The 27,394-nt window shown below is 39.2% G+C and overlaps 1 protein-coding gene across 1 annotated transcript in view; it reads left to right on the forward strand.

Moving 5' to 3' along the window:
- Positions 1-27,144, forward strand: part of UBL3 (ubiquitin like 3) — a 48,503-nt gene extending 21,359 nt beyond the window's left edge. Inside the window, exons 2-5 of the mRNA XM_086328482.1 lie at positions 14,813-14,921; positions 19,309-19,395; positions 23,749-23,826; positions 24,128-27,144. Coding sequence (XP_086184608.1) covers positions 14,813-14,921; positions 19,309-19,395; positions 23,749-23,826; positions 24,128-24,180 — 327 coding nt within the window. The 3' untranslated portion in view covers positions 24,181-27,144. The remainder of the gene's footprint in view (positions 1-14,812; positions 14,922-19,308; positions 19,396-23,748; positions 23,827-24,127) is intronic.
- The last annotated feature ends 250 nt before the right edge of the window (positions 27,145-27,394 follow it).

Here is a 27,394-nt window from a genome sequence, read left to right on the forward strand (position 1 = left end):
AACTGATTATCTGGGATGGATTGGACAAAGTATATAGCTGCTTTATTAAGTATTCTAACTATCTGAACAGGTAGGTTAACTTCTTCCAGATTTGTAAAAGTACTGTTATAACATCCTTCTTACTTCACGGATTTGGTGGAATATTTTATTCCCTGGTGGCTGCATTTCTTGTTAAGTCTATAACTGTTATTCCAAGATTTCTGATATAGATGCAACAAAACACCTTACTTGGCCTTTCTCTTCCATCTTATGCTATGATAGTTTCTCATTTTCTGTCCCAAAGTTAAATGACCAGCTTTACAGTTTGACTCAACTTCTTTAGATTACAACATTAAGAGTCCCTTAGGTGGGGTTTTGTAAATACTTATTTTAAGTTTTATGAAAAATTGCAGACAAAAATGGAGAGATAAGTATAATAAATCCCCATGTATCCACATTGCAGTTTCAACAATTATTAACTCATGGTCAGTCGTGTTTACTTGCTCTTCCTGAATGATTTTGAAACATCATATTACATATGACATTTGGTATGTGTGAATGAAATATACATGAGAATGATATTTTAAACCACAATAATCATTACAGCTTCAAAATTAGTGATAATTACCTAACATTATCAGCCTTACAGATACAGAGCATATAAAGACAAGTATTTATGCCACTTTTAGTTTTGAACTGAAGGTGCTGAAAAATTTAACGTTTCAAAGGCTGTTTAACATTAAAGTGTTTTTTTTTTGTCTTATGAACGTTGAGACCTGAAGAAGTCATAGTATAGTAACCTTCTTTTCTAATCCTGCTGTGGCAATATTCTTAGCATTCTCAGCTTTTCTCTTACCTCTAAGAAGAAGTAGAAAATGTTCTGACTTTGCTGTCAGAATATACAAACTTAAACATTGACCACAGATTTTGAGCATAATTGCACTTATACAGATTATGTGACTTAAGAATGTTTTCAATAAATAACAATCTTTGAAATCTAAGAAAATTGCCTAAAGATGTAAAAATAGTTCTTGGACAGAGAAATATATTTCAGTTGATTGATTGGTGTTAATGTGGGAAATCATTAGGTTGCTATCTTCCTTTTTTATTGCAAGGAAAAGGAAGAAAATTGTGCTTGTACCTCTGGTCATTGAACTAAGCAGTTTGTTCTCTTTTTTCCTTTGCTCTGTGATAGGTTAGTAGTTATTTAAATAATTGATGTTAAGTGTCTCTGAATTCCTGTGGTTCTCAGATACTATTAACTTTCTCTTCCTGACTGAAGAGGATGAATAGGATAGAATCTTTTTTCCTTTGTCTAAATTTAGACTTAATTATGAATTAGGAAGTTTGTGAGGGTATCTGAGCTGGAGGTAAAGTATGGCTGTTTTCTTATTTTTTAGTTTTGTTTTGCTGCTGTTGCCGCCTTTTGTTTTTCGATCCTTTATGCAGTTAAGGGTGAATGGAGAGCTAAAAATAAACATTTGCAAACAGTTCACACTAGAAGTTATTTTTCTATAATCCTTGAACTGAATAAAAGCAGAAGTTTTAAAACTCTGAATCCAAGTTTCACTGGCATCCCTGGCTTACAGAGAAGGCATTTGGTTGCCATTCACCCAGCTACCTGCTCTTGTCTCAAAACCCTCACCTAGTTCTAGATCTGAGTAGGGATTGGCCCCGTGTGCAAGTTTATCCGTACCTGTGGATTTGCACTTGAATATCCCTTTTAACAAACCTGATAATCTTCTGTTGGTTTGGAGATGTTTTTTCTCCTATGATTACTTTCTGCTTGTAGAGTTGGATCATAGGTTTACATTAAAATATCAAAAGCCTCTGGAAACCCTGTCCTTTCTAATACATTTAAACAATTTCGTTTATGGCCCTTTCCCTGTTCCTCCCCTGAGAGACCCAGTCTCTTATTACCATTACTGAAACTGTCCTTCTCAACACATACCCCCACCCCCAAGGGTGGGTAGGGGACTGAAACGTAAATCGCAAAAGCAAGCCTGAATTACTTAAATCAGATTTTTAAAAATTCAGAGGTTCTGCTGCCTCTACAAATCTGTCAAACAGGAGATAGAATAAAACAGAGGAACTGAAATTTATTTATTGTAATTTATACTTTTATTCTTAACATTATAGTATACTGAGCTGTTTAGTAGTAGCCTTTCCCCACATTGACATTCAAACTCTAAACTAGAAAATGCTTTTGTTCTTTTATTCTAGAAAGAATAAAACAGACAAATTTGTATATCCACCTTCTACGTCTGATTTTAAAAATTGAAGTGGTTTAGCATTTTGCACTGTAGCTAGGAATTGAACAGTCCTCAGAACGAAATGTGGAGAAGGCAATGGCAAGCCACTCCAGTACTCTTGCCTAGAAAATCCCATGGATGGAGGAGCCTGGTGGGCTACAGTCCATGGGGTCGCCACGAGTCGGTCGCGACTGAGCGACTTCACTTTCACTTTTCACTTTCACGCAATGGAGAAGGAAATGGCAACCCACTCCAGTGTTCTTGCCTGGAGAATCCCAGGGACGGCAGAGCCTGGTGGGCTGCCGTCTATGGGGTCGCACAGAGTCGGACACGACTGACGCGACTTAGCAGCAGCAGCAGAACAAAATGTTCAGGGATAAAGAGGACATAACATAGCAGCATTGCCATGGTATTGCCTTGCTCTTGAGGATTACATGCCCCTAATACAGTTTGTGTTCTGTATCTCGAATCAGGATATAACACAGCATGGGATAGATAACCCCTAATTTACCTGTCTGTATAGCGGTCTATACAGCAATAGACCGCTGTCTCTATCTCTGCTGTGTAGAGTTTAGCTAAGACCAAGAAAATACAATGAAGGCCTCCAAACAGCAAATTTTATAACCAAATTGAGTTTGGTTATAAGATTTCCAGAGGTCAGCTTTGATAGCATAGTTGCTCTTATTTTAGACACAGTTTAAAACTGATTATCTCAGCCTATAGCAAGAGAGAAGCTCTCTGGATAGCCACCACAAGCAACTTCGTGATAAAATCTCTTTACTGTTAGTTGGTTCTAAAAGTAAATTCCCTAAATTCCGTGATTGTATTTCATAATTTCTTCAATACCTTCAGTGCTTTAACTGAGGGAAAGAAGGAACTCTATACATAGTAACATAATAACTAACATTGACATAAATAATACTGATAAAATTGCAGTATACTTATGGAGTGCTTTTCATAAAGTTAACAAAATGCTTTCATTCCTAGTGTTTTACTTAATCGATTTTTTTCTTTATTTTTTAAATTCTTTTGGCTGCATCACGTGGCTTGTGGGATCTCAGTTCCCCAACCAGCGATTGAACCCACAGCCATGACAGTGAAAGCCTAGAATTCTAACCACTAGGCCACCAGGGAACTCTAGATTATGTCTTCTAATTCAGAGAGTCTGCTGGCTTAAAAAAAATCCTAAAAAGTGGCAGAATTCCTAACAAGCATCCTGAAAGTTTGGGGGGAAATGTCGCTGAGCATCTACCTAATAGATCCTAAAGGCATCGTTGTTTGATAAAGGATATTTATAATGGCGCCCTGCAGAGACTGGTTACTTGATGTATATTGAAAGACGATAAGCTTATCTCCCTTAGACATACATGGATCACGCAACTGTTCACGAGTTGGTCCCAGAAAATAAAGTTAAGAAGGACTATATGGATTTCCCCTATTGCCTTAAGCGAGTTTTTCAGACATCTTCCGCTGAGTGCTTCTCTCTGTGGATTAGAATTATTTAATCAGCTTGTGAATGATAAAGCCAGTTGTTTGCCCTGGTATGGAACTCACCTAGTAAACTTAGATCTCTGTGCAATTCAGGAAGCACAACTTCCTGAGATTTCCCACAAAATGCCAGTAATGTCGTCTGAATTTTTGTTTTGGTGTTCTGAGTTGAGAAGGTAGTACATATTTGGGAATTAAATAGTATTCAGAAAACTGAGAATAAAATGAAGATGTTTTTATTGCAGTGGGTTAAATATATTCCTTGGTTTCTGGGCCTCCCAAATTTATTCAGGAAATTTCTAACTTGGTAAAATAATTTTAACGTTAATATCCTTGATTCCTTTGATCCATGGCAGATTGGCAATTCATGATGATTTCTCAAAGTATGTGCATTTATGGCTCTGTAGTGTCCAAATGAGAGGATCTCCGAAGTTTGAAGCAGGTGTATTTAAGAGGTGCTTCCCCTATCCACTCTCCACCAGATGAACTCCCCTGACCTCTCAGTGTAGGATAGAGCCTCCTTCTAGGCTGCTGTGCTCGGGCCTGTAAGTCTATGTTGGTGCTTGTTGGCTCTGTGTGATGGATGGCACAGGGTTTCTGCTGTAGTGCTGGGTTACCCTGGATTGACATTTCAGTTGCTGTTTAGTTTTGCCCTGGGTTGGGTCAGTTCATGTAGCTTGGGAACTAATAGTAGTATTTTACAAATATTTATTTGCTCAACATTAATTAATGGAAGGATAGACTAATTTTTATACCATTTCCATATTGAAACAAATACAGTTTCGTAAGGGTCAGTTTTCAAAAAGCAGGGTCAATTTTGTATAAAGAATTAGGCAAAACATTTCCCAGGTTTTGGGTGTTTTAATTCATAATTTTTCTAAAGCAAGAAAGAATTAGTCACTCAGTCATGTCTGACTCTTTGCAACTCCAGGGGCTGTAGCCCACCAGGCTTCTCTGACCATGGGGTTTCCCAGGCAAGAGTACTGGAGTGGGTTGACATTTCCATCTCCAGGGAATCTTCCCAACCTAGGGCTTAAACTTGAATTGGCTGCATTGGTGGGTGGATTCTTTACCATTGGGCCACCTGCGACAGTCTTCCGTGTACCTCATTGGTCGGAACTAGATACGTGGCCACTCCTAGTGCAATGAAGTTTGCTATAGTTCTCATGTCCTCTTGTGTTAAAGGTTGCTTCTTACACTCTTTATGAGGAAGGAAAGAAATGAACATTGTATGAATCTGTTAGCATTGTGTTTAACTGTTACGTCACTGCAGAATTGTACTTAGTGGCATAAAAAAAAGTGAGGGGTTTACATGCTTCCTGCAGCAAGAAATCTGGATGGTGACCCTGTAGGGTTAGTGCAGTGGCCTGAGGCTGCTCTCAAGGGACCAGGCTCCTCCTGTCTCTCTGCTCTTCTCTCTGTAGCCTGTGGATTTCTATCTGGTGGTCTAAAGGTAACTCCGGACATCACCTTATGTTCCAGGTGGTGAAAAGATGGAAAGGCAAAAGGCTTTTCCTGAGCAGTGATTTATTTGAGAAGGGCCTTCCTTCCCAGGTACTGTAACCTCTGTCCCACTGACTGGAGTTGTCAAGGGCCCAGGCATGCATGGTGCTGGCATTTTGAGTGGCCCGACAGGCCCTGATTGTGGAGGCTGGCAACTCATCAGTCTTAGTGGTGAGGGCACACGCAGCACCAGCGCAGGAACCAGCCTTTGAGACAGAGGGGCCCTGTGTCCCTGTGTGTCCTTTCTGCAGCTCCTTTCCTGTGTTGAGAGTTCTCCCTCCTAGTTTGTATTATAAGCAATGTTAGTTCAAATAAGGTAAATCATGTTCTTTAATTGAATTAAAAAATAATTCCTATGTAGGAAACTCTTTTATAGGAAAAAATGGCTGTATTTTCACTTAGTGGGAAATTAAGTAGTCATTAAATATTTACAAAGGTTGTGCACAGAATGGGCTGCATGCCCCGGAACTGTTCTAGGTCATTAGTGATCTCTAGGATATAAATCCAGAAAATGCTTTTCTGTCTTCATTGTACTTGGCCTCTCAGCAGAACTTAAAATAGGAGCTCACCTGGTCTTCCCTTTACACTTTGTTCTCCTGGCTTGCGTGGCCCCACATGCACAGCTTTTTCGTTTGTCTTCTTAGCTCCCCCCTCTCAGTTTCCTTTGCCAGCTCTTGATTTGCTTTGAAAGTGTTAACTTTTCTTTGGTGTTCAACTGGGCTCTCATCTTATCTCATCAGCCGCTTTTTCCGTACAGCAGTCAAAGGGCTCTTCAGTGGAATTTGAATTGTGAGCCTCGCTGTTTAAAACTTTTAAATGTCTCACAGTTCGCGGTGAACACTCAGACGCCTCCCAGGCTGTGTGAGCGGATCCAGCCCCTGCGAGCTCCTCAGCCTCATCTGTGCCACCCTTCCTCGGTCGCTAGTGCAGTTCCCTGCACTTGTCAGGTTCTTCCTTGTTCCTTGAAGTCCTCATACGCGCTGGGCCACTGCCTGGAGTGTCGTGCTGCCCACTCTTGGCATCTCCAGCTCCTGTTTTAGGTCCTCAGCTAGGCCTTCAGTGAAGCCCCCCTGAAGCTCCCTGTTCCAGAGTCTTGGTTGTTTCATGGCACTTTCTCTCAGGTGATCTTTTGTCCGTTTGCTTCTTTTCATACCCAGTTTGTGCATAGTAGGTACTATTTTTTTTTTTTTTTTCGGCTGAATGCGTGGTTAATATCATGGAGAGATTCTTAACATTATTTTGAGAAAAAGAAAAATTTTGTAGAGCGTCATCATACTGTGTAAAAAATGTTAATAGTCCTCTGGTGGGAATCTGTTTTTTAAAATTAGCTTCTAATGGCAAAGGAAAACTTAAAAACTCTAACTTGCAGTTTTACATCTAAATGGAACTCTAGAGATCATTGAATACAATCATTTCCTCCCTAATCAGGGAACATGGATAATAATATGCTATTTTATGTTTTTGCAGAAAGTTTCAGAGTTTACAGAATACTTTCACATACTGTCTCATTTGAGCTTTAAAGTAGATTCTGAGTAGTTAGGGTATTCTCTGGATGTAAGCCCTTGTCTAGCCACCAGGCACGTGACCTTGGGTAGGTGAGAAAATGAGGGTGGTGTGAGTATCCAGAGACTTTATATAAATTTTGTGAACTCTGCAGTATGAAACATGTCGGTAGTAGTTGTGTTACAAGTAACAAACCTAGCTCCCAGAACAGTGACGTGCTGGCACGGTGTCCGGGATGAGCAGTGAGCGGTCAGGCTGATAACCAGCCTCCGGCTGTGCAGTAATCTTAACTCTGGCAAGATGCTTAACCTCAGTTAAGCCTCAGTGTGCTCATCTGGAAAATAAAGATACTATCTGCTTTATACAATAGTAGTTAGCACAGTTTCTGACACATGCTAAGTAGTCAGTAAATCTTTTTGTTGTCACCACCATCAGTAACATCAAGCACGACAAAAATGACCAGAATGGTAGTTTGATGAGTAGTTTGAGTCTTACAGAGTTCTGAATTCTTTGCTAAATTCTCATCTGAGAAGTAATTCATATACACAGGTGTGTTGTGCAATAGCTGTGCTGCAGCATAGCAAGACTGCTCAGAAGTTGTTGTTTTCACATATTTTCTAATTGTATATGCTCAGGTCACCTTATTCAGATTGAAATTACCAAAATAATAGCAGTTTAAAGACTGAAAAGTGTGTAGAGCGATTGTAGACATTCAGAGGGCTTTGAAACTTTGAAATAAGGATTGTTAGTAAGCACTTGGACTGTCAGGTTACCTCTTCAGTGTTGCTATGGCTTCTTAGAGACAACGTCCTGATCATGGTCTCTTTCTCTTCCTCTCTAATGGCCCCCTGATGATTTTATTGACGCACTTTAGGGAGCATGATTATTTGGTTCAGTACTTGTAGCATGCCTTCATTAGGATGTGTAATACGTAATGCTGCCACAGATACCTAATCTGTAAAAAAAAACACACAACAAAAAACAAACAAACTGGCTGATGGTGGGAGGAAGTAGAAGGAAGTAAAGACATAGAAGGAATCCAAAGAAAGAAAAGTAAAAGTCGCTCAGTTGTATCCAGCTCTTTGCAACCTCATGGACTATACGGTCCATGGAATTCTCCAGGCCAGAATATTGAAGTGGGTAGCCTTTCCCTTCTCCAGGGGTCTTCCCAACCCAGGAATCGAACCCAGGTCTCCTGCATTGCAGGCGGATTCTTTACCAGCTGAGCCACAAGGGAAGCCCAAGAACACTAGAGTGGGTAGCCTGTCCCTTCTCCAGAGGATCTTCTGACCCAGGAATTGAACCAGGGTCTCCTGCAATCCAAGGCTTTGTGATTTCTGCCGTTGAGTTTACAATCTAATTGAAGCCATCTGCTGCTATTGCATTTGCTTTCTGTATTGTAATGCTAAATGTTTTGATGATGCTGGATTTATATTCAGTAACAACTTCAGTAACACACGTCTTGTGTTTTTCTAAATGAATAGCCTTGATGCAGTCACGCCTAATGAGGAGCACTCCGTGATTATGTTAAAAAACGATAGACATTCTTAGCTCAGGTGGCATGTCCTGCATAGATGCAGACTTCTGTGCTGTTTTACTGGCAGTTGTACTGAACATTATGTACTGATGTAGATGCATTTATCATGTTTGCCTTTTCCATTTTCTGCTCATTTTGTGGAGTTTTGCAGCAAAGTAATTTGCCACACGAATCCTAAGTAAAACCATTTATTGTGACTTTAAAATTTAATAAATAATAAGTAATAAAGCAATTATGTTCAAGTAAGAATTCACGAGTGTTCCAGAGACGTCCAGTTATAAATGAGAACCTCACTGTCAGGAGCACATGAGGTCATGGCTCTCTGGGGCACCACTGAGTGATGGGATCCCTAGTCACAGGTCGACGCAAGCCGTCTGCGAGCTGAATAAGCTTGCGGATCCAGGCGGCCGGGGACAATCGTTGTCTTCACGGCTGCCCAGAATGAGTTCTTCTTGGACAGGAGAGCTGGCTATCACTTTTGAATAATCAATTGACTGACAAACATATTGTAAAGAATAGGATGATTTTTAAAATGCCTTGTTCTTTTTTTCCCTGTTCAGGGCAACTGTTTTTCTTTTATCACTGTGGTCTGTTGCAGGGCTTGTGTTCCCTGATAATTTTACTTGGGAACTTAAGCTAGAGGACTCTTTGACCTCTCCTTTACCTATTTTTCAGAGTAGATGTTGGTGGCTCAGACAGTAAAGCGTCTGTCTACAATGTGAGAGACCTGGGTTTGATCCATGGGTTGGGAACATTCCCTGGAGAAGGAAATGGCAACCCACTCCAGTACTCTTGCCTTGAAAATCCCATGGACGGAGGAGCTTGGTGCAGGCTACTATCCATGGGGTCGCAAAGAGTTGGGCACGACTGAGCGACTTTACTTTCTTTCTTATTGAGTTTTTACTGCTACAGATTTAATAGTTCATGTACATTGGAATCTACATCATTTTCATCATTTTAAGTGTTAAAAAGAAGGTAAAGATCCCATAGGTTTAACCCATTTAGCAAATCTCAGTGTACCTTAGTTTATGAGTACATAATACAAGTAAATTCAGAGACAAAAATCCAGGTGTATTTTCTTAGAAGGTAGAATCTGTTTTCATGAATCCCTTACAACTTCTTCACAAATAGGAGTACTCCTTCATTCCAATAAAAAAGTAGGAATGCTTTCTTGGCTTCTTCAGTTATATTTTGAAATTCTTCCCTGCTCTTTGTTGAAAATGTAGTTTTATCACTTCACCAGGGTGACTAGGTGCAGGATAATTTTTTTATGCCATCCCCTCTCAAGCATGTGAGCCCAGAGTGTGTGTGGATTGGAGTGGGGCAGTGAGCATTTCAGCCAGGAGGAACAACCTGGATACAGGCCTTGAGGCAGAGAGCTTGGCAGCTTGAGGCCCTGAAAGAAGGTCCATGCGACTGGGGCATAGTGGGGCAAGAGGGGTTGGGGTGACAGAGGATAATCATGGAGACCTTGCTGAGGAGTTTGCCTGGGCCACGGGCCACTTGAGCAGGGCGGCACCCAGCGGGTATTGCTGGTGGTGCCCTAGGTTCAGCTCTCAGCCTCCCGCTTGCTAACATCTCTCCTTTCATTCCCAGGACTCTGAGAGGTGGGTGGTAGCATCAGAGTCCGCTAGACTGAGTACCAACTAGGTGTGTGGGTAGTCGCGGTTTTACTTCTGGCCACTGTACATTACACACCCTACCCTGGAATCTCCAGCTCACAGGTTCTGCTTTCTTTTCTCTTTTATATTCATTTAGCAAATACTTGTTGAGCACTTTGTAGCCACCCCCTCCTCCACAATCAGTTGTTTGTATGTCTCCTAGCTTCCAGGGTATGAAATCTCCACAAGTTTCATGTTAAATATTTTGTAATCAGGCACCAAGCACTGTATCAGTTTCAGAAAATGTCTGAATAAATGAACAACTAAAAGAAAGTTTATGTAATTATCATATCTAAGCACCGCAGTTATTTGAATAATTTGTTTTTAATCAGTCCTGTGTAGAAACATGAACATATTCCTCCTTCGTTCCATTTTTCTTTAACATACAGTTAACAGAAATTCAAAACATGCCATTTAAGTCCATAGGTCTAGAAAAAAAAATACACTTATCTCTTTTCAGCCTCATATCTTAAGTCACTGGTAGTTTGTATTTTTACTCTAGATGAAGTAGCTATTTTGATACAGAATTATTTTTTAAAAAGCACTGTTCACCTTCAGATAAAAATAAGAAAGATAAGTAAAGACAAACATATACCACCATATACATTTTTAGGAAGTCAAGCTCTTTTTAAAATAATCTTTTTGAGGTAATTATGGATTTACATGGGATAGTAAGAAATAATACAGGGAAATCCCATACAGCCTTCACCTAGTTTTCCCTAATGATAGCTAGCATCTTGTAAGTAGTTCGGTAGCCTCAGGGAGTGGACACTGATGAAACCCACAGGCTTTATTCGGAGCTCTCCAGTTCGCATGCCCTCATTAGTGTCTGTGCCGATGTAGTTCTGTGCAGTCACAGGCCGCTTACCCAGCAGCACGCATTTCAGTTCCACCCCGAGGATCCCTATACGTCCCTTTATAGACACAGCCGTGCTCTCTCTTCCCCTCTTCCTAGAACCCGGCCACCACTTCTCTCCATCTCTTACTTAGTAATTTCAAAAATATTGTATAAATGGAATCATATATACCACGTCATCTTTTGAATTGACTTATTTTTTTTAACTCTATATAATCCCCTTGAGATGAATTGAGAACTTTAAAAAAGTGATTTGCAAAGAAAGTCTAACCTCTTCCCCACTGGCCACTTACCTGTCCTTTAGCAAAAACAGGCAGGAATGAGCCCCACCAAGGCGCAGGCAGAGGCCTCCCCTCTGTGCCCTGGAACTCACGCTGCTCCTCAGAGACTCTCGGAGAAGTCAAGAGTTCCCCTTTTGATCAGTGCATTGATATCTTTGTGAAAAACAGTCATATTTCTTTCAGAGGGCATGGCCCATCTCCATAATCTCCTGTTTTATTTCCAAAGGCTGTTCCAGTTAATCCCATCTTCCATTACCCCTCTTTCTTTCCTCTTAATTTTTTTCCCATTCTGACCTACTCAAAATAAATTGTTGAGTGAATTAAGCTGTAGATAAGATTTCTCCAAATTGATATTATCCAACAAATAGGAATCACAATCAATTTGACCGAAAATCTTAAACAGACAAACTTGAAATTACATGCATGAAAGAGCTTCTTTTGTTTCCATTGGCTTTACAGGAAATGATCATGGTAGTTCTGCTTCACTGATAGTCTTGTTTTGATTTGTTTTGCCTCCAAAGTAATTATAAAGTATATATCATTCATTTGGATGGTCTAAGTGCCATCCCTTGGGTATATTATTCTGTGATAAGAACTCCATCTCCTACCAAGTCATTCAGAGTCCTGATGAACAGTTTTCTTTTTAGATGAGTATGTATATGAGTATATCACATTTTAAGCTGTAAATAAGAGTGTTGTTTGTAACCCACTGTTGATGTGTTGAGAATACCAGTACCTCACAAGCAGAGATTCTTATTCTTAAAATAAGGTATTTTATAAATTGACTTACCTTGGCTTCAAAGAAGAAAAAAGGTCTTTCATTAAAAAGTATTTAAATAATTAATACTTAATCTTTCTAAAGAAACTAGCTCACATTTGTAGGGACTGCTATACGTTTATTGAGAGGAGCTGTAATTGACATTTAATCTGAATGAGCATGATAGATTCTACCTATACTTTGCTTGCTTAGTTGTTCAGTGGTATTCGACTCTTTGCGACCCCATGGACTGTAGCCCACCAGGTTCCTCTGTCCATGGGAGTTTTCAGGCAAAAACACTGGAGTGGGTTGTCATTTTCTTCTGCAGAGGATCTTCCTGACCCAGGGATCAAACCTACATCTCCTTTGTCTCCTGCATTGCCCTCTTTACCCGCTGAGGAAATCCTAACTGTGCTATAAGAACAATTAACTACTGACCAACCTATATGGCTAGATGTTTGGATGATTGCTTCAAGATTTACTCTTTTGTTTCTCAATTTGTAGCTCTAAGCCACTTTCAAACTGTACCAAGAATTATAAACTTAATTTCTGTGGCCATCCAGGTATAAGTGTATAAAGCAGACCAGTGTGAGTAAATTGAGAGTATATGTGTCAAACTGAAAAGTTCATGTCCACCTGTAAACGTTTAAAACAAAAATTAACTGTGTCAGACACATCTACAGGCCAAAAGTTTTCAACATTCTGATCATCTTGACAGACATAAATTTGTCAGACTGTTGATTTTGAAATGTGAAAGAGCTTTTTAGTGACAGTGATTGTATCAGGTTTAAAATAGGAAAAGCCAAGAACTTGGCAGCATGAATGCACTTAGCATTATGTATTTATGAGGTGGAGGTGTGTGTATTAGTTTTTGTTTAATACATTGTGGATGTCTTTCCACATCAAGTCATATAGGTCTGTGTCTCACGTCATTTAACGATTGTAGGAAGCTTCCATGATGAGGATGCACTATCATTTATTTTTCCATTTTCTTGCTGAGGGATATTAGGGAAAATTTAAAGTATGTGTCAGTGTAACCTTTGCGGAAAATAATGGTTAAGTCCTCTTCTATTTTCTTCGTTATTTTAAAATATTATAACTTGAATAAAAGCTCAGTAGAAATTAATTTTTAACTTAAAAGTTGATCCCAGGAAATAGTAAGTTCCTATCATTTGCATACCTCTTAGGAAGCCTGGATTTAATTATATTTCTTTCTGAGTGAAGCAGACATGTGGCTGACCCATTTTGAAGGGCATAATTTCTTGGGCATTAATGGCTGAAGGGCCCTTCCGCAGTAGTTTGAAGCTATTAAAAGATTCCTTGTAAGTTCACAGCAAATAGATATTTACCCATATTCACACATAAAGAGACAGTGTTGAATAGTTATGTATGTGTGAGAACTGAAACTCACACCGTATTATGTAGACGGTAGGCTCCTTGCTTTAGCAGTCACTCATTACTTATTTGTTGTGGGAAAGAAAGGTGGTGCTTTCTTACAACTGAATCATTATTTTAAATTCTTCCTTGAATTTTATTCTAATGGAACTTAAGGTTCCTGGATCAAATTACTTCTTTCCAACAGTGTTGTTTCATCAGACCTCTTCCTGTATTAAGTTCTTTGGTATAATTTCATTTTATTTAGGAAAGGCAGCAAAAAATTCACACAGGTCATATCGAAAGGGCTTTTCACCTGAAATATAGACTTATTTTTCTTTTATCTTTTGAAATACTTTACAAATTGAGATAATAGGGTACATAGCAGTTAGAATACAGTTTCTAATATGGAACCTGATTCTACTCCATCTGCTGTGAAATCCAGTTACATCCCGTTGAATGCAGAGTTAGGTGTATATAGCATTTTGCTTGAGGAGATATTTTATAATTATGAGTACATTTTCAAAGTGGCGATTTTGAGGTCCTGGGAATAGCAGTGGCCATGGTGGTGGCAGATAGTAAATGAGTGACCTGGTATCTTGGTGGTGCTGCAGTAGATTCCAGTTTATTCGTTGTAGACTTTGTCATCTTACAGACTTACTGTGTTTTGTTTTTTTTTAATAATAATAAAAAGATGTTAGTAACTGAGGAGGAGAGCTTGGGTGACCTGGTGCATTGGCAGTCTCTGTGCTCTGTGTGTAGAGAAACTGGGCTCTGGCTGTACCCTTCTTTTTTAGGAAGATATTATTTCCTCTCATATAACAGGCCTTATAGGTATAGAAAACCTCATCTATATATAAGGGAGATGAATGAATATTGTGGTTGAAAAAAATGGTTAATTATGGACAAAGAAAAATTTTAAAGTGAACATTTTGGAAACTGTATTAAGAATGGTATAAGCAAATCTGTATTGACTTGGAAATGTAAATCCAGTGGCTCTCAAAAATGTTAATTCTACTGTCCATCTTAGGTGTTCCACTGAGGGTGAATCTGTGTTCTTTGTCACACAGAGCTCCATGAAAGTGAATGATCATGTCATTGGGATTAAAGGAACTACTGTTACTGACTCTTCCAATTAACTCTAATGAAGTTCTTCAAAATTACAGTTTCTGGTTAATTTGTTTAGGTTTGAATGATTTTTATAGGATAAAAAGTTGTATATAGTTTACTTTTTCTCTTCCTTTTTTCTAAGAAGCATATTAGCAACTGAATTTTTTTTCCTATTTAGTGATGTGATCTGCAGGGTAACAACTTGTATTAGCTGTTCAGTGGAAAATTGCTGAACAATTACAATGAACATTATAAAAGCATAATGAATTTTGGTTTCCCTTTGTTCATTTATATGGTAAATATATCCGCACACACACACACACATACACACGCATTAAATAATGAAAATCATGTCTCAAATTCTAGACCTTTAAAAAGAATCTTTTCAGAATTTAAGTAAATAAAAAACAGAAAATGGCATTATTACTAATTGAGAATGTGATTGAAATGAAAAGTTGTTATTTTACTTTAAAAATGTTAAGACTTGAAAAGAATCATTGTCTTCTTTCAGATAAACTTGCGCCTCATCTTGGTGAGCGGGAAAACGAAAGAGTTCCTATTTTCTCCTAATGATTCTGCTTCTGACATCGCAAAGCACGTGTATGACAACTGGCCGATGGGTGAGTAGTGGTTTTCTCTTGAGAATGAATAATGTTGATTCCTTGTGCCCTGCCTTGTTTCACAGACATTTTGAAAAAGTTGTAAGTAAAATATAAGAAAACAAGCGAATGATTGAGGGTACAAGGCTTAAAGTTGAAGGGGCTGCTGCATCCCTGCTGGGTTTGGCCTTTCAACTCCCTCACTGCAGAATGGTAAAGGAGCCTGGGCATCAGGTCGCTGGGTGGCCTTACAGCTGTTTTAATGTAAAAGAAAATTATTTTTTAAAGGAAAACACAAGGTAGCTAACACACACACACACTTCATATCAGTAACTCTCTTTACACCAAAGCACAAAGTAAAAACAAAGAAAAACTATCTTTAACAAATTGTAACACATTTTTAAAATTTTTGGTCTATTCTGTACACAACCTGCTTAGGTGGCATTTGACAGAAAGTGAATGTTTGATTCATGTCACTTCCTTTGTTTTCTGAACTACTACATGGTCAAGAAGGTATAAAATCCATTTATGCTTTGCATTTTCAAGCCAATATCCATGACAGAATTTTGGAGTGTGTGTGTGAGAGAGAGAGAGAGATCCTTTCTCTGGTTTTTTTCCATGTAATAAGACTCGTGCCATCCTCAAACGAGTCTTCAGCTTATGTTCTTCCTATGAAGCTAACCCAAGTCAGTTTGATCCTCTTAATTGCGTGTACCTAGTGATACGACTGTTTGTGCTGATTTCACTAATTTTACTGGACTTCCCTGGTGGCTCGGACGGTAAAGAATCCACCTGCAATGCGGGAGACCTGGATTCGATCCCTGGGTTGGAAAGATCCCCTGGAGAAGGGAAAGGCTACCCACTCCAGTATTCTGGCCTGGAGAATCCCATGGACAGAGGAGCTAACCAAAACAGTTTGTACTTCTTAAAGCACAAGACTTGTATTAACAGAGAACACAGTGTATACAAAATGAATCAATTAGATCATACTGCTCACCCTAAAATAATGTTATATGAAGCTCTTTTAGAAGAAACTCTTTAATCCTTATTAACTTCTATACAACCATAAAACTAAAACAGATCTATAAAGAAAATGCAAATACAGCTCTAAAACCAGTAATGTTCAAATTAACAACTTTAATGTGCCAGGTGGCATATTTTTGCTAACACTCACTCATTGCTTACCCCATGAATATGGTACTGTGGAGTATGGTGTGCCTCCTCTCCCGCTGGCTGTAGAGAACCCAGTTATGTGTGGATTTACCACAGACCCTTCATGCACACAGTGTACCAAAGTGTCATTCAGCCTTCACTGACAGGAACATGTCATTTATGTATTAAGTCAACCTTTGTTCTTTTCTTGTTAACCTCTTGACAATTAAAGAAGTACTGCTTGGTACCAGTACAATCATAAGCTTAAACGCATACATGAGCACTGAAGTCCCAAGGCTGTACTTGGTTGTAAGGTAATACTTTGAATTATCTAGATAATCTCATCCAGGTTATCAGGTTAAAATGAAAAGACAATCTAAAAACTCTTGATGAGGACTTTCAGACCCAAAGAACTTGTTTTAAGGATTCATAGACCTGAGTTTAAGAAATACTGCTTTAGACAAATACTTTGAAATGACTGGGTCTTTCTTCTTGCTGATAAGGAACAAATCAGTACTAGCTCCTGAATCAGAAAGAGACTGGAGCTAAAGGTCATAGATAAGAAGGAATTTCAGAAGAGCTGAAGTAACTAAACTTAGAATACTAGATTGTCTTCACAGCCAGGCAGGATAGATAAGTAAGACTGTGAAAAGCATTTTCAAATGTCTGAGAGTGATGTTGTTTGTTTAGTGGCTAAGTTGTGTCCAACTCTGAGACCCCATGGACTGCAGCGTGCCAAGCTTCCCTGTCCTTCACTATCTCCCAGTTTGCTCAAACTCATGTCCATTGATTCATTGATGCCATCCGACCATCTCATCCTCTGTTGCCTCCTTCTTCTCCTGACCTCAATCTTTCCCAGCATCAGGGTCTTTTCCAGTGAATTGGCTTTTTGCATCAGGTGCCAAAGTATTGAAGCTTCAGCTTCAGCATCAGTCCTTCCAATGAATAGTCAGGACTGATTTCCTTTATGATGGACTGGTTGGATCTCCTTTGAGTCCGAGGGACTTTCAAGAGTCTTCTCCAAATCCAAAGTTGAAAAGCATCAATTCTTTGATGCTCAGCATCTTCATAGTCCAGCTCTCACATCCGTGGATGACTACTGGAAACACCATAGCTTTAACTATGGACCTTTGTCAGCAAAGTGATGCCTCTGCTTTTTAATATGCTGTCTAGGATTGTCATAGCTTTTCTTTGGAGGAGCAAGTGTCTTTTTATTTCATGGCTGCAGTCACCATCTACAGTGATTTTGGAGCCCGAGAAAATAAAGTCTGTCATTGTTTCTATTGTTTCCCCATCTATTTGCCATGAAGTTATGGGAGTGGATGCCATGATCTTAGTTATATTTCTCCTGGCATTCTTGATTCCAGCTTGTGCTTCATCAAGCCCAGCATTTTATATGATATACTCTGCATATAAGTTAAATAAGCAGGGTGGCAGTATATAGCCTTGACGTAAAATCCTTTCCCAATTTGGAACCAATCTGTTGTTCTATATCCAGGTTCTAACTGTTGCTTCTTGACCTGCATACAGGTTTCTCAGGAGGCAGGTAAGGTGGTCTGGTATTCCCATCCCTTTAAGAATTTTCCATAGTTTGTTGTGATTGACAGAGTTAAAGGCTTTAGCATAGTCAGTGAAGCAGAAATAGATGTTTTTCTGGAATCTCTTGCTTCTTCTCTGATCCAGTGGATGTTGGCAGTTTGATCTCCTGTTCCTCTGCCATTTCTAAATCCAGCTTGTACATCTGGGAGTTCTCAGTTCACCTATTGTTGAAACCTAACTTGAAGGATTTTGAGCATTACCTTGCTAGCATGTGAAATGAGTGCAGTTGTGTGATAGTTTGAACATTCTTTGGTATTGCCCTTTTTGGGGATTGGAGTGAAAATTGACCTTTTCCAATCCTGTGGCCACTGCTGAGTTTTCCAAATTTATTGACCAAATGAACAATGCTAAAAGAAATATTCTATTCACAATAATCTTGGGTGTGATGAATTCAAAGTAATCCATACCAAAGTGTTAACAACTCGATTTTCCTTCTGGAGGAGAGGGGCCTGGGACCATGGGAGTCAGAGGGCACTGAAGGGGGATGGATGGGGGAAAGGCTGGGGGCGGGGCGGGGGCTCGTGTCTCCTTTCCCACCATGCTGAGTCACCCACAGGCACTGGTGGTATCAAACTCACTTCATCATCTTGAACAGTCAAAACAAGGCAAAAGGGAGAGCCCTCCACTCACCTCCTCTATCTTCTGTCACTTGCTCTTGAGAGTCTTTTAAACTAGTTTTTGTGTTGACAGTTATCTCATGAAAGCAGGAACTTCTGTAGGAAACACACACATGATGCTAGAATTCTTAAGAAAGGTGATGATGGAATTTTCAAATCTCTATCAAAATCACAACTTTAAATTCTATATCTACAAGGTAGTGAAAATTACTAACCCCATACTTTGTCATGATACAGTGTCCTCAAACCACTGTTTTGAGAGAATCGTATTCCGTATTTTACCATAATAAGGTAAGGTATTCTCTAAACTGAAGTATTCTGTTATCCGTCCTACACACCAGTTGTATTTCCGTTGTCTTTGTACATTATCCTAGATTTCATACTTGTATATATGGTACCTTGTGATATCTGTTGCTTTTCAAGTTCATTCTGAGAATTTTTGGTAAAGTGAACTAAAATTGTATCTTCTGTAATGTTTATCAGTTGGCTTTAAAAAAGCAATAAAGTTATCCACATTATGAAAAAGTAGACACTGTTTTGCTTTTTAAAATTTTCATTTTCTAGTTACTGAGGTATATTTTTTTGTTGTTGTTATGCTCTTTACCAATATACTAACGCTTTTAAAAATCTTTGTTAAACCTACTGTTTCCAGCCTCAAATACATGTTTTAACAGGTACAGATACCGGAATATTGCGATGTTTTGTTATTTTGATAATTAAAATTAATTTTCAACTGACTTCTTTTTAACTAGGATTAGACTTTCCCCAACTCATTTATTTTAGTTTTTAAACTTCAGGACTGTTTTCTGGCACATTTTGGTGTTCTTTAAGAAGCGAAGACTAACCTTAAGCAGTTCCTGCTGTGTAGTGAGAAGCAGTGAGAACAGTGCTTGCGAGAGTCGTGATTATTCCAGTTAGCAGGAAGCTCCAGGTGTCCTCTCTGATACTCTTCATATGAATGGGATCAGAATTTTAGAACAATTCGGTAATACCTTAATTTTATGTTGAAATGCACCTAACAATTCCCTGGTTCTTTTCAGACTGGGAAGAAGAGCAGGTCAGCAGTCCAAATATTCTACGCCTTATTTATCAAGGAAGATTTCTGCACGGAAATGTCACCTTAGGAGGTAATGGCCACCTTTGTAATGGGACTTAGTGCCTGTCTTGCAGCAGCATCACTCGTTTGTTTAGATGCTCATGTCTGGTTTTGCTAAAAACATACAATTTCAAACTCTATAAATTTTGCCTAGTTTTTGGTATGTCTACCTTTTTACATTTTGCATTCTAATTTCAGCTCTATGCTTAAGTGTTTACCACCTTGTAAAATAAACTCTTAAGCCATTAGAGATGGGAATCCACACTTATTATTTTATAAATGTAGTGTAATTTTACTTCTGGGTAATATAATGGCACCCTGCTCCAGTACTCTTGCCTGGAAAATCCCATGGATGGAGGAGCCTGTTAGGCTGCAGTCCATGGGGTCGCTAAGAGTCGGACACGACTGAGCGACTTCACTTTCACTTTTCACTTTCATGCATTGGAGAAGGAAATGGCAATCCACTCCAGTGTTCTTGCCTGGAGAATCCCAGGGACGGTGGAGCCTGGTGGGCTGCCGTCTATGGGGTCCCACAGAGTCGGACACAACTGAAGTGACTTAGCATAGCATAGCAATATAATTTAGATGTCATATTTTTAAGTTAAATCCAGACACACAAACTTGGCAAAGTTTATGATGGTGGATTTTCAGATATAATATTGAAGGGATGTTTTCATTTTGACTGTAATTGATGGAATTGCTAATCATGCAGAAGTACAGGTGAGTGAGTCATGTTAGAGAAACAGTGATGTATAGCGACTGGAAGAGCAGACCTTAGAGCCACGTTGTCCATGTCGGAGCTTAGCTGCGCTGCGCACTGGCTCCGTGACTGTGCGCCGGCCACTTGCCTGCCCTCTGTCCTAGTGTGGTTTCCTCATCAGTAAGGTAGAATGGCCACAGGGCCTCAGAGCAGCGCTTGCACGCGTTACACACTGTCAGTGATTACTGCTCTTCACGTGTGAATGAAGAGACGTGGCTCAGCAGTGCCCCCTCATGGTGGTGCATTTTCAACCATGAGCAGAATTTAAGTACGGGTATTTCAAATATATTGTGATAATTATCAACAGAAATTTGTAGTCAGAGGAAGTGATCTACTTTAATGTATCTTGGTATACATATAGTCATGAGTTTTTTTCTCTAAACCTAACAATTGAAATGTTTAATCTGATTTTCCTTAAAGATAGGCTATTTTCATTCATTCACTCATTCATTCAGCATCTGTTTATTTCTTATGTGACAGTAGTGCTAAACAGTTAAAGGTACAGGATTGAAAAAGATAGAATCTCTTCCTTCAAGGTACTCTGGTATGAGATAGTAGAAGCAGATAAAATTCACTGTTAAAATACTGTGTGACGAGGGCTGGAGTAGATGAATGCAAATGATTATTATGACAGACAGATAGAACGTTTCAGTATGTAATTACAAGTGTTGTCCTTGGCTGTATTTCACATTCATTGAAAATGGGACCGTATTTTAGCCTTTCTTTGGTTATCTGTGCCTCAAGTAACTCTTGGAATGTCACTGGGAGACGTGGCCTGAATTAACCTATTGACTCCACGAGTGCATCTTGAGACTACACTTCCCTTTACGTGTTGACCTGTGTGAGCATTTTCTCACCTACTTAATTTAATTACCTCTCTGTTGTGGCCCTAAAGCTCCAACTTCATGTTAAAGATCATAGAATTTGTGTTAAAATCAAATCATTGATTGTTTTTTGGAATTTGTTTTTGAATGATTAATAGATTGACTTACATTATTTCTATGTTGCTGTCAATCTTTTTAAAACCAACCATCTCTCCGGTCTTGTGATTTAGACAAATAACATGAGAATATAACCTGGATCCTCTAAGTTGATCAGTAAATCTGGGTAATGACATTCAGCCCTTGAGGGGCTTTGGTTACTGTTTTTCTTTGTCTCCTATATTCTTGAATGTGAGTACTGAGGAGACAGTGCACAGGGTCATGCCGTTGAATGGCCAGCGTGGAGCAGGCCTGGGCGTGCTCTACACGGCTTGAGGGCTGCTCTGTACTATAACCCTGCCACCCCGTGGGTGTCGGAATCTTCCTTTAAATGCAGATTTCTGCACACCCAGTCCCCCTCTCCGTCTCCCTGCCTGCTAGGGCTGTGTCGCCCCCAGTGGCTCCTGTGTCGAAGTGTGGGGACCTGTGTCCTGGCTGCTGTGCACTGCCACAGCAGAAAGCAGAGCCCCCACAGTGAAGGAGAGAGGGCGTCTCAGGTCTCGTATCCCCCTTCCTTTTTCTCCTCTGATGCCATTAGTGTCTGCTCTTTTGAGTTAAAATTCAGATGGAGAAGAACAGTAACTGTTCCCATTAGTCAGATGTGTAGCCTAAATGGGTAAGCCCCTCAGCAGCTTCCTAGGCCTGACCACAGTGTTTCTCCACATTTGCATCTCAGTTTGCACACCTGTTCTCTGAGACCCATTTTTCTTGCTGCTCAGAAAGATGATAATGGTGATGGCAATAAAATTTATGGGGTGCTTCTTTGGGCCGAGCCCTGTGGTAGGCACTTCCCTGGATTGTTTCTTTTAATCAATATGGTGGTAAGGGGCGGGTGCTCGAATTTGTCTCCCAGTTTCGGTGGGGGAAACTGAGGCATCAGGAGGAGGCAGATGGCACTCAGAACCCATCTCACAGTGAGCGAGTGGCAGGATGTGCTCTTAATGCAGGGCGGGCTGCCTGTGGTCAGGAAGCGGTGTGAGAGTGGTCCACAGCTTGGTGTGTGGACGTTGCAAATTCATTCAGGCTTTCCCAATACATTTAGTGAAATGTTTGGTAATATAAAATTTTGTTTGCATTTCAGTGTTAAAGCAGGCCCAGGAGGTTATCCAGTAAGGGCACTCTTGTTTCAGCCTACTGTGTATTCGGGGCCTACTGTGTATTCAACTTTGGAAGTTAAGAGAATAGACCAAATAGTGGCTCAGTTCAGTTTAGTTCGGTTCAGTCGCTCAGTCGTGTCCGACTCTTTGCAACCCCATGAGTCGCAGCATGCCAGGCCTCCCTGTCCACCACCAACTCCGGGAGTTCACTGAGACTCACGTCCATCGAGTCAGTGATGCCATCCAGCCATCTCATCCTCTGTCGTCCCCTTCTCCTCTTGCCCCCAATCCCTCCCAGCATCAGTCTTTTCCAATGAGTCAGCTCTTGGCATGAGGTAGCCAAAGTATTGGAGTTTCATCTTTAGCATCAGTCCTTCCAAAGAACACCCAAGACTGATCTCCTTTAGGATGGACTGGTTGGATCTCCTTGCAGTCCAAGGGACTCTCAAGAGTCTTCTCCAACACCACAGTTCAGAAGCATCAATTCTTCAGCGCTCAGCCTTCTTCACAGTCCAACTCTCATATCCATACATGACCACAGGAAAAACCATAGCCTTGACTAGATGGACCTTTGTTGGCAAAGTAATGTCTCTGTTTTTCAATATGCTATCTAGGTTGGTCATAACTTTCCTTCCAAGGAATAAGCATCTTTTAATTTCATGGCTGCTGGCTAGCATTAAATAAGATGGAAAGTCACCTTGATCATATGAAATATTAGGAATATTAAAGATTATTAGGGCTCTTCTTAACCATCATCCTATAGAGAAGATTTAAACAGCGGGTGGCAGGAGGGCTGAGCTTGTTGGGTACTGATCTGAGCCTGCGTTCAATTCCAAGTGAGGGGATAGATTGAAACTCGGAACTAGAACGTTGCAGCTGCAGAAACAACTCCAGGCCGTAGCTCCACTGTCTCCTTCTCATTTTATACACAGAATGACAAAGGGATTTACTTTGTGTAACTGGTTCATAGATACATGGGTGTATTATATTACTCTTTCTGAAATATTTCATAATAAAAATTGTTACTTATAAATGAGAAAAACCTTTTAAAGGCTTGATTAGAAAACAGTGATTACTAATAATGCCAAACAGTGATTCGTTTAAAGTAACCTTTTAAAGAAAATTGTTTTCTAATTAAGAATATAAGGTTGAAAATAATAAAGTTATGTATTATTATTATGTTTAAAATCATTAATATGTCATTTCTTCTATTTCTACATTGTGGTGACCTCTTTGATGCAGAAATTTTATTAGGTGACTAAATAAAATTAGCTTAAGCAATTATGTATTTTCTCTTTCCCCTTCCTTACACAGTATGTTTTTATATGTCAGACTAATAGTCATAGCTAAATAATTTCTGAATTATAAAAATTGCTTCTGATAATATTAACCTAACTTCATTATGTAAGAAATGCTGTATCCGGTAAGAAGTGCTATCTGTTGAGGAAGTCATACAGAAAGCAGTCAATTTTTAAAGTGGTCTCAATTCTGGTGAGTGATTCCAACAGGTTGATGTATATGTAACAAACTGTCTTCTTTTCACACAGCATTAAAGCTTCCTTTTGGCAAAACAACAGTGATGCATTTGGTGGCCAGAGAGACCTTGCCAGAGCCAAACTCCCAAGGTGAGCTGTGTGCTGGGAGCTTTCTGCCTTGCACCACAGAGGCAGGCATTCACAAATGGCTCCAGTTCTCTTGGATATTCTGGGGAAAGGATGTTTTCATAGTTTATGGTCAGAGCTCGCTAAGCAGATAACCAGGCATTTTGGAGACAGGCTAAAACTAAAAGGGTATTTATTATAGCCTTTTAATTTTAAAAAATGCCAACATTAAGCAAAAAAAAAAAAATCTGTTTCTTATTATGCTGGAATCCCTCTGCTTCCCCCAAGCATCTTTATAAACCAGGCTTCTCTTCACTTTGCCTAGGTCAGAGGAATCGTGAAAAGACTGGAGAGAGTAACTGTTGTGTCATCCTGTAAGCGGTCTGCCGGGCGCGGTGTGGCGTGGTCTTTGTCTTTCGTGCTGCCGGGCCAGGGGCGACCCGGCATCGCTTCAGAACCTTCAGGAAGAGTCTGCCTGTAGACCCTTGGACCTCAACCACCACGTGAAAACTGTCATCTTCTCTCATGAAAGTAAAAAGAACCAAGGACATTTTTCACTATGACTTTTTATTTCTAGTAGTTTTGTTTATGTTAAGCAGTTTTAAAATATAAATTGATTTTTGAATGCAAGTCAATCTCCAGGGGAAAAGTTAACAAGTGATTTTTCATAGCAGAAACCATTTTGCTGCCACAAAAGTTTTCATCACCAGAACTAACAAATCAAGTGTTCCAAATACAGTTTTGCACTAAAAACGATTGACAATTATTTTCTTCATCAGCAGAATTTATAACATGGTTTATGGTACCTAGAAATACTCATATGTGTAAATCCACACTGGAAGACACTCAGCAATTAATGAAGTTAATTGCTGGGCCAACTTGAAAGGAAAAAATGGAAAAGAACCTAAAATGTTGGGTGAATTCTACCGAAGGCAGCCGTGGCGGCTGCACTGGCACAGAATCCTGCCCTGAGCGCGCTGTTCTCACTGCGACAGATGAAAAGACACAGTGTGCCTGTTGCTGGAGGTGCTCAGCAGAGGCTCGTGACGCTAGGTGTCTTTCCTTCACACGCGCACTCCAGGCAGACTGACGGGGGCTTGTTCACACAGCACAAGAGGGCGGGCGCGCATCTTAGCCTTAACGTGGGGGGAGTTCCAGTCACTCGTAGATTTCCATGATTGCACAGAAATATTAGAAAACCTCATAGATTCACCACTTTTATGTATTTGAATATCTGCAAATTCAATTTTCCGTAATTATTGCTCATCTCTGTGTCCCGTGTCATACTTACTTATTAATGAGAGCTCAGATGAATTCTTAAAATTAAAAATTCTCCATAGGACTAATTTCGTTTCTATATGTAGTTTGCCTTGGGTATTAGTGCTTGCAATTGTATTAAAATCGAAAGCTGATTTTTAAGGCATACTTGATTAAGGATGCCATTCTTTTGTTTTGTACCAATAATTTAAAAATTGATATGCTAAAAACAATTTGCACAGCACTAAAGCATGAGCTAGTTTCATCTAAACCTGTAAAAAAAAATATAAAAGATTTTATATTTTTTCACTGGGAAGAAATTCTTCCTGGGTGAAATTGCGAATATGTGTAGAATATATTTAATAAAAACCTCATAAAATACCTAACTATAGAACTTAAATATAGATTGGCGTGTAGTATATAGAACAATATTCCATATAAATAACTCTAGCCTTTATAAAAATGAAGTTGCAGGCTGACATAATGTTCTGTACTGAGACGAGCGTCCACGGCCCTTCCAAGCAGTGAGTGTAAATGGCTTCAGTCAGCTTCGTTGAAAGGTAATCAGGTTATTTTATTCATTGTTAATGCTTTGATGAAAAGGCTTTATATGCAGTAGGTCTACAAAAATATTGTTCATACTGATCAGAATTAAATTTGTATAGAGCAGAGTTTTAAAATGAATGTAAATAGCACTAAACATTTTCTTTCTGCAACCTGTACTTATAGATTCTTTCTGTACACTAAATAAAAAAATATCATAGTGCATTTTGGTGGTAATTTTAAAGGTCTTTGATTAGGTTGATAGTTGTTTAAGTACTGTCTCATCCATGTTATAATTGTTCAATTTTTATTTCTGAATCTTTAAGAAAATTTGTTGAATATTCTATTGTTAGTTTTGGGAGGATTCCCAGTGTATCTCTGATATTTAACCTGGTTAATTTGTGCACAGTCATGACAATGGGTAGCAGTACGTAGTCTCTGTTATCACTAAGATGTTCTATTCAAGAGATGTTAAATATTTATATGCTTTGTTGACTGGCTCAAATGTGAATTCTGTTAGTGTTGACTAAAGAAGAATCTAGTTACTTAATTGGGCAATTAAGCCATTTATGGCTCTATTCTTTCCTAATATAAACTACTGGTAATTATTTTTAATACTATTTTAATTCTAATTATTGTTTTTCCAAAGTTAAAGACTATCAGTAAATTATGATTGAAATTTTATGATGGCTAACCACATTCCCTATTGGTTTTCTGTGTATTTTTCTGTGTGTTACCACGTTATAAATTTCCCTTCACAAGACTTGGAGTTTGCAAAATGGATAAACTGGATCATTAGTAGAGAAAGAAATGTGTCACTTAATACCTAATATCATTGTTGTGCAAAATGAAAAAAAAAAAAAGCAGTAAAATTATATACTGAAAACACCAAAAATTTAGATGCCTTAATAGTGTATACATGAAAGTACTCAACTGTCCCTTTTTGAAATAGTTCTTTGGACTGCTTGACGGTTAAAATCGATACCACATCCCAGTGAAGATCCCTCTGCCAGAAACAGTAGCTCACGCACGGAAAGGCGAGGGCTGCAGAGGTCCAGTCCTGTGAACACAGCCTGAGTTACGGGCCTGAGGCCCTCCTAGCACTTGGTATTTAATTCCTGTCTTTTACCTAAATTGTCCTGGATTTTAAGCGTTCTGGGAAAGGCAAAGCTTTTCTTCTTTATTAAAACCTCAGCATGTCTCCTTGATCTGACTTATTTACTTTCTATTCAAGATAAATTATATCTTATCATGGAAAAGTATAGTATCTGACATCATCACTGACATTAAATGAGGTTTCCTCATAACAGGCATTTATCCTTAGTTTTATGTCATCTTGACCAATGTTACAGTAATTTCTGTTAGCTGATTGTGGTATATGATGTTTAATGTGAAAAGAAATTAAAACTTTCTTCATCTGTTGTAGAATATTTCTCTTCTTTTAAATGACTAATGTTCATAATTTTGGTGTAAAAATTTTGTCTGCACTATTTTCTTCTTTTTTTCCTTCAGTTTATTTCATTACATTCTTCAGTAAAAGCAGTATTGTGTCAGCCCTTTATTTTTCTGTGTTACCTAAACCAAAGAGAAAGTGATCAAGTAAGATGGAGTACGCCTTCACACTGTCCTTATTGGTAACTGTCACAGGCATTTCTTTAATTTTTTTTCCCATTATTATTTTGTGATATAGTCACTGGTTAGCCAAACCAGGTGATTGGGGGTGGGAGGAGGGCTTGAAGGAGCACGCATAGCCTATACTTGTGGTTGAAACCAAACCACAGGCTGCTGGCCG

This window comes from Bos grunniens, chromosome 12, assembly GCF_055505025.1.
Source record: "Bos grunniens cultivar Pamir isolate PY7600 chromosome 12, Bosgru_T2T1.0, whole genome shotgun sequence".
Classification (NCBI taxonomy): Eukaryota; Metazoa; Chordata; class Mammalia; order Artiodactyla; family Bovidae; genus Bos; species Bos grunniens.